This window comes from Balaenoptera musculus, chromosome 14 (genome assembly GCF_009873245.2).
Source record: "Balaenoptera musculus isolate JJ_BM4_2016_0621 chromosome 14, mBalMus1.pri.v3, whole genome shotgun sequence".
Taxonomy (NCBI): Eukaryota; Metazoa; Chordata; class Mammalia; order Artiodactyla; family Balaenopteridae; genus Balaenoptera; species Balaenoptera musculus.
Genome location: NC_045798.1, coordinates 15619017 through 15632368, shown reverse-complemented (window position 1 = coordinate 15632368; position 13352 = coordinate 15619017). Strand labels below are relative to the sequence as shown.

Below are 13352 nucleotides of genomic sequence, written 5' to 3'. Positions count from 1 at the left end.
AATTGGGAGCAGTACTTGTTGGAATTAATTGTTTGGTTTTCGAGAAGGAGCTCATAATAGAGGACTCCCAATCCCACCATTTACTCAACATCACCTTCCTTGGATGAAGACTGGCCTTTGGTGTGGTTGGTGGTGGTTCATTTCACTTGCCCCACGATCTCTTCCATTCCATATTATACAGTATCTACTTTTCATCGCCCGTCACAATTTGTTTTAAAAACGGAACGTTTTCAGTACGTTTCAGTAGAGAATCACATGCGGAAATATGGTCAAGAAGGTTTTTTTCACATAACTTATGTGGAATCCAAACATCAAAGTGATTCACATAACCAAGCTGGTGCAAATGATTTTCAACACTTGATTTGGATATTTTGAGTGTGTCAGCTATCTCCCACATGGTATAACATTGATTGTTCTCAATTATTGTTTCGATTTGATCGCTATCAACTTCAACTGGTCTACCCGACCGTGGAACATCGTCCAGCGAGAAATCTCCAGCACAAAACTTAGCAAACCACTTTTGACACGTTCGATCAGTCACAGCACCTTCTCCATACACTGTACCAATCTTTTCTTGTGTTTCAGTTGCGTTTTTACCTTTCTTGAAATAATAAAGCATAATATGCCAAAAATGTTGCTTTTTTCTTCCATCTTCAATATTAAAATGGCTACACAAAAATTCACCAATTTTGATGTCTTTTTTTAAATACACGCTGATATGACAGCTGTCACATACAATCTAACAAAATTTGGAATGAAGTTAAAGCCAACTAAGTGCTGCTAGAGCCATCGTACGGAAAAAACCGAATGAAACTTTTGGCCCACCCAGTAGTATCTCTCCTGGGGCAGTCCTGATTAAACCACGCAAGCAACAGTAAACAGCAAACTGGCACGATTTGGGGCCAAGACATTTCTTATGGAACCCCTACGAGGCTTACTTGTTTGATTTATGGCAAAGTGTGTGAACTTTACTTTTCTAACAATGGGCCAGCATAGATCTGTCCTCTGCAGTTGGGGATCTGAGAGGAGCACTTTTGTGGAGTCTGCTACATAGGAAGTGCTCAGTTAATACCTGCCATTATGGTTATAAATAATTACCATCGCTATCTTACTCATGGCAAAGAGTGTTTATTAATGATCTCTCTAGTCTGGGAGACACTCCCTCCCATCCCCTGCTCCCACACCGCCCCTGATAATAGAATGCAATGCTTCCCTTAAGGTCATGGCTAAAAACTCAGGCCAGTGTGGACTTTGCTCCAGATTCACTTCGAATGAAGAATTCTTAACAAAAGAATACGCATGTCAGGGATAAGTCTGATTTTTCATAATTTGGTGTAATTTTCTCATACGATGCAATAGAGAACATTAGCTCCTGGGCTCCTGTCCTGCACTCCCATAAATCCCAGCCACATGCAAATTGCTTTTCTTAAATAACTCTCCCCACCACCCCATCTACCCAACCCTCCAGAAGTAGAGTTAACAGCAACCACCAGTGAAACAGCTGCCCTGGTGACCATTGTGAAAATGGGAACAGGAAACCATTTAAGACCCAATGAAGATTTTTAAAGTCAGAATTGCCCTTTATTTTATTTTTTTTTTAAGATTTTTTTTTTGATGTGGACCATTTTTAAAGTCTTTATTGAATTTGTTACAATACTGCTTCTGTTTTTATGTTTTGGTTTTTTGGCCCCGAGGCATGAGGGATCTTAGCTCCGCGACCAGGGATCGAACCCACATCCCCTACACTGGAAGGCAAAGTCTTAACCACTGGACCGCCAGGTAAGTCCCTGCCCTTTATTTATGCTCAGCATTTGATACCTTTCAAATCCCCTTTTGTGTCTCTTCTTTCAGATTATCCTCAGAAGCAGTTCTGTGAGTGAGAAAGAAAAGTTTGCCCTCTCTACAGATTGGGACATTGAGGCATGCCCAGTTACACGCGTGTTCAAAGATGCACAGCTAGAGACAGCTCGCAATTTTTCTGTCGACTTAAAAATGCCTTAAGAAATAAAGTCTATTAATCAAAAAGTAAAATCATTATAGCCATGCCATTAAAAAAGAGAGAGAGAGAGACAAATTATGTTTGTGTGTATGTGTGTGTTAACCTAGAAAAACATCTGAAAAGATCTGCACCAAAGTAGTTATAGTTGTAGTCTTTGAGGTTTAGGATCAGGGATGGACTTTATGCTTCTGGATTTTTCTGACCATTTCTGTTTGCAATATACATGTACTGCTGCAAAGATCACAGGAGACTATAAAACAATTTTGTCAGCAACGAAAAAAGAGGAAAAGGAAACCAAAAGTGTGTTTTTACTCATGATTACTCTTGGGTGAAGTACTAACCTGGGTTAAAAAGTACCTTTTCAGAGTACAGTCTGAAGAAAGACCAGATGTTCTAGGTTGCCTGTTAAAGGCAGGGAGTAATTCTGGGATACTGGAGGAAAGAGCTGGGAGAACGAACAGGGTTCAGAATCAAAGGAATGTTGGATTTGCTGAGAGACAAAGACTCAGGGCAAAGCCCCTCCCTTCCAAGGAAACGAAACCAACAGCAGCCCAGACTCAGGGCACAGCTCCTCCCTTCCAGTGAAATGAAACTAACAGCCTCCTGGACCCAGGCAGCAGAAGAGATAGAAGCTAAAAGGTTTTCCCCGCCAGCTCTGCCCCCTCTGGCTCTCCTGTCCCAGCGTCATGATGGAGCTCAGTGATACCCCGGCCAGGTCTCTAGACAAGTTCATCGAAGACCACCTCCTGCCAGACGAGGATTTCCGCACGCAGGTCAATGAAGCCATCCACATCATCTGCAGTTTCCTGAAGGAGAGGTGTTTCCAATCGGCCTCCCACCCTGTTCGGGTGTCCAAAGTTGTGAAGGTGAGTCCAGAACTGCCTGGCTGGGGAGAAGGAGGCCGGAAGAGCAAGCGTTTCCACAGAGACAGACAGAGAGCAAAAGGTTGAGGTCTCTGGGGCTGGTGGTTTCTGATTTATCCATGCCAAAACTATAACCACAGCTTGTGAAAATAGCTTTTGGGGTGAGGGCCTCCATCTATAAGCTTTTAACAAATGCCCAGGTGAAGTTTATAAACCACCTATGTCATGTCCGCCACAGAGATAGACAAACTGAAGCCCAGCAGTATCAACAATCCGCTAATCATTGACCAGGCTGGGAAGTCACCATTCCTGCAGACTCATGAGCTGGTTAAGAGTATAAGTTTTGAAAGCAGATAGCACCTGCTGCTGTGAAATCTTGGGCAAGTCACTTAACCTCTCTGTGCCTCAATTTCATCATCCATAATTCCCAGTACTTTGCAGGGCTTGCAGGTCAAGTAAAATAAGCCATGGGCCAGTTTACAGTATTAATCATATAAGGTTGTAAAGAACAGGGAGTAAAGAACACAGACTGAATTGCATCTCTGCCACCTACCAGCTGTGTGATTGGGCTGATACATAATCTCTCTCAGCATCTGTTTCCCCATCTGGAAAATGGGAACAGATAATAATAGTAGCTAAATCACAGAGTTCTTGTGAGCATTCTAGGAGTTAAGACTGGTAATGCCTTCAGAACAGTGGCTAGTACTCAAAATGTTAGTGATTGTTCTCAGCATTTTATTTAGGGAGGCTCTTCTCAATGATAAATGTCAGTTCTCATTCTCATCACCTTTTTTAGGGTGGCTCCTCAGGCAAAGGCACGACCCTCAGGGGCCGATCAGATGCTGACCTCGTCGTCTTCCTCACCAATCTTAAAAGTTTTCAGGAACAACTTGAGCGCCGAGGAGAATTCATCAAGGAAATTAGGAGACAGCTGGAAGCCTGTCAAAGGGAGGAAACATTTGAAGTGAAGTTTGAAGTCCAGAAACAGCAATGGAAGAATCCTCGTGCTCTCAGCTTCGTGCTTAGATCCCCTCAGCTCCACGAGTGGGTGGAGTTTGATGTCCTGCCCGCTTTTGATGCCCTGGGTGAGCACTCTCAGCCATGAGGTGTTTCAGCCTTTGTCCTATGTCAGGGCTTCTTCTGCTCTCTTTGCATGTTTCTGAGCAGAAATCTCTCTCACTTTGAGAGTCTTATTAAACAGGGCATCCCTTCAAGTGGGGAGGAGATCCTAGCATCTCTTCTGGGGCAAGAATGTTTAGGGTCATACTCAGCCACTGCAGTGACATTAACAACAAATTGGTACAATTTGGGAGCAGTATATTTTTATAGAACACCTGCCAAGCTTACTAGTTTTACTCCTGGCAAAGTGTGTGAATCTTCTCTTTCTAAAAACGAGGCAGCGTATATCTGGTGTAAACACAGTATGTTAATTTCATCTTTTATCCAAAGCATAAGGAAATATCATCAAATTTGTCTGAGGGTTGGAATCGGTAGACAATGTGCAGGAACACTGGGACAGGAAGCAGTACATCTCTGAGGCTCAGTTTCCACTGAGTACCTTCCATGTGCAAGGCACTGTTCTATGGCCATAAATGAGACAGAGAGGGAACCTCTCTCCTGGAGCCTGACAATAATAATTTAAATACCATAAATGAAAGGATAACTTGTTGTGACAAAAACTAAATATGGTGATTCAAAAGAGAATGATGGGGCTTAGAGGGCGTTTTTAGACAGGGCAACAAGGAAGGTGACCTCTGACCCGAGGCCCGAGGGATGAGAGGAAGCCAAACCTGGGAAGATCTGGGGCCTCCAGGAAGAGGAAACAGCAAGTGCAAAGGCCCTGAGACAGGAATGAGCTTGGCATATTTGAAGAAGTGAAATAACCAGGGGAGTAAGTAGCAAAGGGATCAAGGCAAGGGGTGAGATGGCAGAGGTGGCAGGAGACAGGTCACACCGAACCTCCTGGGCCACTGCGAGGACTTTGGATTTTATTCAGATGTCCTGGGAAGCAAGAAGTGGAAGGATCAGGTTTTAAAAGGCCTCTGTGGGCGCTGGGTAGAGAATGGGCTGTGGAGGATCCAGGAAGGAGGCTGCTGCCATCTCTGCTGTGTCCAGGTGAGAGATGATGCTGGCTTGGACGGGGTGGCGGCAGTGGAGATGGGAGCAGCGAGGACTGGGGATGGCCCTCAGGCCTCCTGGCTCTGGGCCTGCTGACCTTTCCATGGCCCCCCATGGTCAGTGAGCTTGTCTCCTCAGAGGGACTGAAAGAAACTCAGAGAAGAGCTGACATCTTCACATTATGGATTAATTCCCAACAGGTCAGTTGACCAGAGGCTACAGACCTGACCCTAAAGTCTACGTCCAGCTTATCCGAGAGTGCGAGTTCCTGGGGAGAGAGGGCGAGTTCTCCCCCTGCTTCACGGAGCTGCAGCGAGCCTTCCTGAAGGAGCGTACAACCAAGCTGAAGAGCCTCATCCGCCTTGTGAAGCACTGGTACCAAATGGTATGGCATGTCCCATCTAGACAGAGAGCGGAGGAGGAGGAGGGAGAGAAGGAAGAGAGTGAGGACATGAGGAGGAAGGAGGGGTGGAATAGAGCGGAAAGTTTTGTGGACTTATTACTATTTTATTTTTTGTTTTTGTTAGTCATCACTCTGGGTGTCTTGTTTCTTTGTGTGCCTGGATACTTATGTGATGGTCATTGTACATGAAAATTATCTGTGAAAGAGTTGGAGACTTTGGATTAAATATCTTCCTCCAGAAAAAAACAAAAAAAATTCTTTGCTTCTTTAGGCTCTTAGGAACACTACAAGTCCTTCCTCTCAGTTAATTTTCCTAGTATCCTTCTGAGGAAGGTGCAGTTATTACCATTCACTTGGCAAATGAGAAAAAATAAGGCTCCAAGAGTCTACATTGTCTGCTCAAATCAGATAATGGTGGAACCAGGATTCACACCCACATCAGTCAGAATCCAGAGCTCAAACCTTTAACCAGGGGTCAATAAACTTTCCGTAAAGGGCAAGTTAGCAAATATTTTAGACTTTATAAGTCACACGGTCTCTGTCACAAATACTCAACAATGCCTTTGTAGCATGAATGCCACCATAAACTACACATAAATGAATAGGTGCGGATTTGCTCTCAGAAAACTTTATACACAAAAACAAGTGGCAGGCTGAATTTGGTCCATGAGAAATGTGCTTTACACGAAAGCTAGAGAAACCCACTTTTCTGATTGTTTTTCCTCTACTCAGTGTAAGGAGAAGCTTGGGAAGCCACTGCCCCCACAGTATGCCCTGGAGCTCCTGACAGTCTATGCTTGGGAGCAAGGAAGCATGGAAACAAGATTCAGCACAGCTCAGGGATTTCAGACTGTCTTGGAATTAGTCCTGAAGCATCAGAAGCTTTGCATCTACTGGAAAAATTATTACAACTTTGAAAACCCTGTTATTGAACAATACCTGTCAAGGCAACTTGTAAAACCCAGGTACTCTATCCCCACATGGCTTAGCTCCCCACATAAATGAACCCATGATTACAGCTGTGACACCTTGGAAATGTAAGAAGTGGGAGAGTTCCACATTTATCGATCATCTTCTGGTGCTAATCATTCTGCTGGGCACTTTACTACTACCATCTAATTTTTTTTAAGCATTTTAAAAAATATATTTATTTATATATTTATTTTTGGCTGCTTTGGGTCTTTGTTGCTGTGTGCAGGCTTTCTCTAGCTGCATCGAGCAAGGGCTACTCTTTGTTGAAGTGCACAGGCTTCTCATTGCTCCTTCTCAAGGTGGCTCCTCTTGCTGCAGAGAACAGGCTCTAGAGCACAGGCTCAGTAGTTGTGGCGCACGGGCTTAGTTGCTCTGCAGCATGTGGGATCTTCCCGGACCAGGGATCGAACCCATGTCCCCTGAATTGGCAGGTGGATTCTTAACCACTGCGCCACCAGGGAAGCCCTTCCATCTAATTTTAAAAACAATGTGCAAACAACCCTGTGAGGCAGGCACTATGCTACCTGCTTTACAGATGACTAAACCAAGATTCTGAAAGGTAAAGAGCTTGTCCAAACCTTAACAAAAAATGAGTGAAACAGCTGAAATTTCAACTAAAATAACAACAGCTGCAGCAACAATAATAATTGCTCCCAGGAACTAAGAGCTTGCTATAAGACTAACACACTCTAATAGCATAGTAAAAATTATGATTTTTGTAACTGCCATGTATTGACCCCTTATTATGTCCCAATTACTGTGCTGAGCATTTCACATGCTTGTCTAGATCCTCATACAACATCCTTGGAGGTAGGGGTGTTCAATTCTCCCCATTTCACAGATGAGGATACTGAGGATTAGAGAGGTCAAAAGACCTGCCCAAGGTCACACCCCTAATAAAGGGCAGAGGTAAGATTCAAACCGAAGTCTATCAAAGCCCAAATGCAAGGCTCCTCCTTCTCCTCACTGTTCTCCATAGGGCAGGGCACCCAGGACACACCCCAGGGAGCAGTGCCCTGCTGGTCCCCTCCTGCTGCCCTGAGTCCCAGCCTGTGCCAGGCTGGTACTTTTCTCTTCCAGGAGCATCTAGACCCCCCCAGACATAGCCCAGCTTCTCACCTATTCTCTCTCTAAATATTGCTCTTCAGGCCTGTGATTCTGGACCCGGCTGACCCTACAGGAAACGTTGGTGGTGGAGACCCATATAGCTGGCAGCGGCTGGCACAAGAGGCTAGAGCCTGGCTGAGTTACCCATGCTTTAAGAAACCAGACGGGTCTCCAGTAGGCTCCTGGGATGTGTCGGTGAGACCTTCTGCTTCTTCCCTGCCGTCCTTCCCCCACCCCCTCCACACAGCATGGGGCACGTAGATAGAGACCATTCTTTCCTAAGAAATTGCCTCTTGCTAGAGGTCACTCACATTCATATAGTGTCAGGCTGTGCTCTCTATTTTACAAGGCATTTTGGCCCCATACAGAGAGTTCCTGGACTTCTCACATCCCTCATCCAGAGTTCATTCTTTAATTAATGCCTCCTTGTCCGGAAGTAACTTTTTTTTTTCTTTTTTTTTTTTAAAGCACTTTTCTTTTTTATAGCTACTTTATTTATTTTATTTTATTTTATTTTTGGCTGTGTTGGGTCTTCGGTTCATGCGAGGGCTTTCTCTAGTTGAGGCAAGTGGGGGCCACTCCTCATCGCGGTGCGGGGACCGCTCTTCATCGCGGTGCGCGGGCCTTTCACTATCGCGGCCCCTCCCGTCGCGGGGCACAGGCTCCAGACGCGCAGGCTCAGTAGTTGTGGCTCACGGGCCCAGCTGCTCCGTGGCATGTGGGATCTTCCCAGACCAGGGCTCGAACCCGTGTCCCCTGCATTAGCAGGCAGATTCTCAACCACTGCGCCACCAGGGAAGCCCCGGAAGTAACTTTTTAAACAGCTCCAGTTGACTCATTCCACTAAGAAGAAAAATAAACAATAACAACCACCACTTAATAAATACCTGCTGTGGGCTAAGGTTCTGTTCTAAACCCCTTAAATTTCATTATTTCATTAAATCCTCACAACACCCCATGAGATATGTTTTCTACGCCCATCTTACAGATGAGGAAAGGAAGCTCGGAGAGTGAAGTCACCTGCTCAAGGCCACTCAGCCAGGGAGTGGTGGAGCTGGGGTTCTAACTCGGTAGACTCCAACGCCAGTGTTTACTCCACTGAGCTAAACATCCTGCCTTGTATCCCCTCCCCCCTCAATATCATGTGACAAATGAGCGACTCAGAGCAGCTGAGGAGGTGGGCATGTCACCCAGCTAAGTAGGGGCTGAGGGCCTGATCTTTCCACTCCAAGAGTAGAGATCTTTCTCATGCTGGGGTGGGGAGGGTTGATGATGCCATAGATGGGTTTCCTAGGAAACAGACTCTGGGATGAAGTTTACGTGCAGGATGTTTCAGGGGAGGACCATTGGATCCAACACCTGTGTAAAGGAGGGGAATTAAGCGGGTACCAGCACAGGGTGAGGTGCAGCTGGGGAGCCCTGGAGCTTCAACGGCCTTCAGAGTTGTCCTGCAGAAGACTGAGGTGGCAGGTCTTTATACCCTAACATGGATCAGCCACTGAATGGACAACTCAGGAGGGGGTGTGGCCTTCCTCAAAGGGGATCCAGGTGGCACATCACAGTGTCCACCTGTCCACCATAAATGTTCACTGAGACCCAGTGCCAAGGTGGGAGGCCCAGCTCTCCAGTGTGATGATGTGCTTTACCCTCCAATGTGATCATGTGCTTCACCCTTTCAGCCCCAAGACCTGACGTACGAGGCCTATGGTTTTAGACAGAGCTGTGGAACCTCTCCGAGACGCAGACACCAGGGAGGGGCCCCTCCCCAGGTGGAAGAGGATTGGACATGTGCCATCCTCTGAATGCCAGAATCTCTTACAGGCAAGGTCTCCAGAGCCATCCGGGTCAGCCCCCCTCATTTCTAGGGGCGGGGTGGGGGGCCTCGATCCCGAGAGGGCCATGAGTTGGTGTCAGACCTGGGACCAGAATCCAGGTCTCCTGACCTCCATCCTTCCCGCCATTCTATGCTCTCTCTTCTTTCACAGATAGCATTTTCCGACAGCTCCCTCCCCACCAGAGCCTGTTCTCCGACAATATCTTCTGAGAGACAGCAGGAGAGACTCAGACAAAAGAGAGGAATCCCAGTCTTCACGCTCTTCTCTGTACCTGGTGGGAGGGTTGTGGTCCAATTTATTGTCAATAACAACAAAAATAGTAGCAAATACCATTTGTTGGGTGTTAATTAACCACAAGGCACAGAGCCAAGAAGTATATCTGCATATTATATGTGTGTGTGTATGTATGTGTGCGTATTCGTTGATTCAACTTAAAATATTAATTGAGCACCTGCTATGTGCCAAGCATCATTCTGGGCACTGGAACATAGCAATGAGCAAAGCAGACAAAAATCCCTGCCTCATGGAGCTGACATTTTGTGGAATATTCTACTGTTGGATAGACTAGGATCCTTCCAATTTTCAATTACAGGTAATCCTGAGACAAACATCTTTGGTTCATCCTTTGTCCACATCTCTGATTATTTATCCAGGAAAAGTTTTAGAACTGCCCTGTGTAACACAGTAGTCACTATTGAGCACTTGAAATGTAGCTGGACCCAATCGAGATGTGCTTATCTTTATACTTGTTTGAATTTTCAGATTTTATTAATTTTTGGCCATAAGTTTGTACTGTTTGTATGACCACAAGAAACAATAAAGCAATGTTTCTTGCACAAAAAATTTTAATAAGTATTTCTCTCAGCTGAGCTCTGATAGTTTGTGCAAAGCCGGCCGGCCCAGGTTATAGAAGAGTCTGGGGTACTGGTATTGGGAGCTGTTGGTTCAAGTCCAAATTCATGAGATTTGGAAACAGAGGAGCAACTCTGTAAGGGATGACGGAAATGCTGGAATGAAAATTGGAGCACCGGAGTCATAAATTTTTGATTCCCTGCAGAGAAAGCCCCATTCTGGGCAATTCCTTCCAGGGAAACAAAAACCGGCAGATCTAATGTTTAGCCAAAGGAGATAAGGGTGGAGTCCCTCCCTGCACCCCCATTTGAGGAACCACCTTGCTGTAGCCCATAGCAGCTGCACCATTTACATCCCCTTCAGCAATAAATGGGGGTTTCAGTCTCTCCACATCTTGGCCAACACTTTGTAATTATTCATCATTTTGATTATTGCCATACTAGTTGGTGTAAAAGAGTTATGTACTCTCAAAATAATCGGGCCTGCTAAGCAAGGTCACGACCCTACTTGGGAAAGAATGGGATCCTGACACATAGACTGCGGACATAAGAGTGGAAGCCCCTGGAAATCTTGAATCCCCAGACTCTTCTGAACCTGGGGTTCAGAAATGTCCCATCTACCCCTTCTGTTAAAAGCTAGCACCTCCCCCCTTGCAAGGAGACTCTGCAGAGGTCTCTCTTCCATAAGACCCCGCAGGAGCGGCACCCACTTCCCCTCCTGTCCACTAGGACTATGAGTAGGGTTGAGTCCCAAAATAGCCCAGCCGGGGGCGTGCTGGGCCTGCTGAGGGAGGGATGGACCTATATCCCAAACAGCCAGAAGACCCGGGCAGCGTGTAGCAGCAAAAGTCAGGTGGGTGTGTGTGGAAGTGACCCCGAGGGCACTTGATCAAGGGGCTCCAGTGTCAGGTCAGATGCGGAAGAGTTTATTGGCTTGGAAGTCCCCTCCTGGAATTCAGGACTTCACACCCTGGCAAGGACCCCAGGAGACGGTGCAAAGTTGCTGTTAGCCAGGCTCTTAGAATGGAAAAAGTGAGAGCTTCTGCCGGGTGAGAACAAAAATGCTGATATTCCCATGGGAGATGGTGGAAGATGGGATTCAAAGGTCAGGGAAGTGGATGTGCTTGGGTGGATGTGCTATATAAGTCCAGAAAATTATCTCCCATGGAAAAGCAGAGAATACAGCGTTACCGAGGCCATAAAGAATACGCCAGTGAGAGGACTCAGCATCACTAAGAAGCTCGGGTGGCCTCCTCCATAGAAGATGCTGTCACAGGCCTCCTAACAGCACTGGGGATGGTAGAACCCCGAAATCATAGCGGCCATGAGACAACACTTACCCGTGACGTGGACACACTTCTCTTCGTGAGTGGTAGGGTGGAGGGGCAGTAAGGATGGCCTGACCCACAGAGAATTAAGGAGCTGGTCATAAAATATGGTGTCCCTGGGGGCAAACTAAATGGGCCACAAACGAGGGGCGCTCAGTCTGCCCCATCAAACTACTTCAAGGATGGACCATTAGAACACTGAGGGATTCCCCCAATAAAAAGTCACCATCCCTTTCCCAGTGGCTTCCCAGGAGATCCATCTCTGACACATGACATCTAAATGTAACATGATCCTAGATTTGGAGGTGGGGGGCGGTTTGCTATAAAGAACAACATTGGAATAACTGGTAAAAATTGAATATAAGAATATATCCATTATATATGCTATAAGAGATGATAGCATTGTATCAAAGGTACAATTCTGAATGGGGTTGTCATTCTGTGTTTATGTAACAAGATACCCATATTCTTAGGGGATACATATGGAAGTATTTAAGAGTAAAGGGGACTGGGTGATTCTGATGTGTCCATGAAGGTTCATCACTTGTAACAAGTGTCCCACTCTCCCACTCTGCTGGGGGATGTTGATAGTGGGCAAGGCTGTGTGGGTGGGGGAGGGGGAGGAGGCGGGGGGGGGCGGTATATAGGAAATCTCTTGGCTTCTGCCCAATTATCTGCAACATGCACTCAAATGGCTCAGTAATAATGATACTGATACATAGAGAATGAGGAGCAAATGTGGTGAAATATTTCAGGATGAAGGATATGAGAGAGTTCTTTGTGTTTCAAAAGATTTCAAAATAAAATATTTTAAAAATAAAAATAAAGCACCGACTTTGGAAAATGGGTAGTTAGAACCTAGTCAGACAACTTACAAGCTGTATGATCTTGGGCAAATTTTTTCAACTCTCTGAGCCTCTATGTTCTTATCTAGAAAAGAAGCCTTATGATCTCTGCCCGCCCAGCCTACCTCTAGGTGTTACAGTAGAAGTCAGATAAGGGCTGGGAAGGGCCCTTAATGCGCAGGTGTGATAATCAAGTTTCTCCAGAGAAACTGAACAGTGAAAATGAACACATAAAGGGAAACCTCATTTTAAGTGGAGTCAGGAGACCAGAAGGCGGCGCTCTCACACACCTCAAGTACCACCGGAATTCAGTCATAGGAAAGACAGTCAATCAACAGACCCCAACAAGAAGAAGCATCAACAGGAAAACACTGTCAATGACAGGCCTGGACAGGAATGATGTACATTGCGTCTCTTGGAGGAAACTGGCTACCCCGGCAGCTAAGCCAATCACTTGTCATCAGCCTGAATTCTTGCTTTTCTCCAATGGACTCTCGTTCAAAACAACCCCTCCCAACTTCCTCCTTCTTCTCTATAAAATAATGTTCCTCTTCTTTGTTTGTTGGACTTGCCTATGACTTTTGCTATAGCCTGCTTGTCCCAAATTGAAATTCTCTGCTGTTCCCGAATAAAGCCATTTTGCTGGTAAAATAACTGGCTGTTTTACTTTTGAGGTTAACAGAACTAATAGGTTTTATAGATCTAGAGTTAGAGAAAGATTTGTTTTAATGAATCGGCTTGTGCCATTGCAGGGGCCAACAAGTCCAAATTCTGCAGGGTAGGCTGGCCGGCTGGAAACCCAGGGAAGCATCTGCTGGTGGAATTCCCTCTTCCTTGGGGGAGATCAGGCTTTTTTCTTTTTTCTTTTAATTTATATTTTTGGCTACATTGGGTCCTTGTTGCTGCTTGCAGGCTTTCTCTAGTTGCGGCGAGCAGGGGCTACTCTTCGTTGTGGTGCGTGGGGTTCTCACTGTGGTGGCTTCTCTTGTTGCGGAGCACAGGCTCTAGGCACGTGGGCTTAGTAGTTGCAG

General features: G+C 45.8%; 1 protein-coding gene across 3 annotated transcripts; it reads left to right on the top strand.

Annotated features, from left to right (window-relative positions):
- The first annotated feature begins 2506 nt into the window (after window positions 1-2506).
- On the top strand, window positions 2507-10175 carry LOC118879886 (2'-5'-oligoadenylate synthase 1-like). Of its 3 annotated transcripts, none has more exons than XM_036823047.1 (7): window positions 2507-2865; window positions 3659-3947; window positions 5181-5365; window positions 6116-6348; window positions 7504-7657; window positions 9142-9288; window positions 9448-10175. In XM_036823047.1, the coding sequence occupies exons 1-6, from the start codon at window positions 2686-2688 to the stop codon at window positions 9262-9264; spliced, it is 1164 nt and encodes a 387-aa protein (XP_036678942.1). In that variant the 5' UTR covers window positions 2507-2685; the 3' UTR covers window positions 9265-9288; window positions 9448-10175. The 3 variants fall into 3 exon arrangements, with proteins under 3 accessions (XP_036678942.1, XP_036678941.1, XP_036678940.1); XM_036823046.1 differs by having other exon boundaries at window positions 2508-2865; window positions 9142-9306; XM_036823045.1 differs by having other exon boundaries at window positions 2508-2865; window positions 9142-9283; window positions 9448-10173.
- Window positions 10176-13352: the final 3177 nt, after the last annotated feature.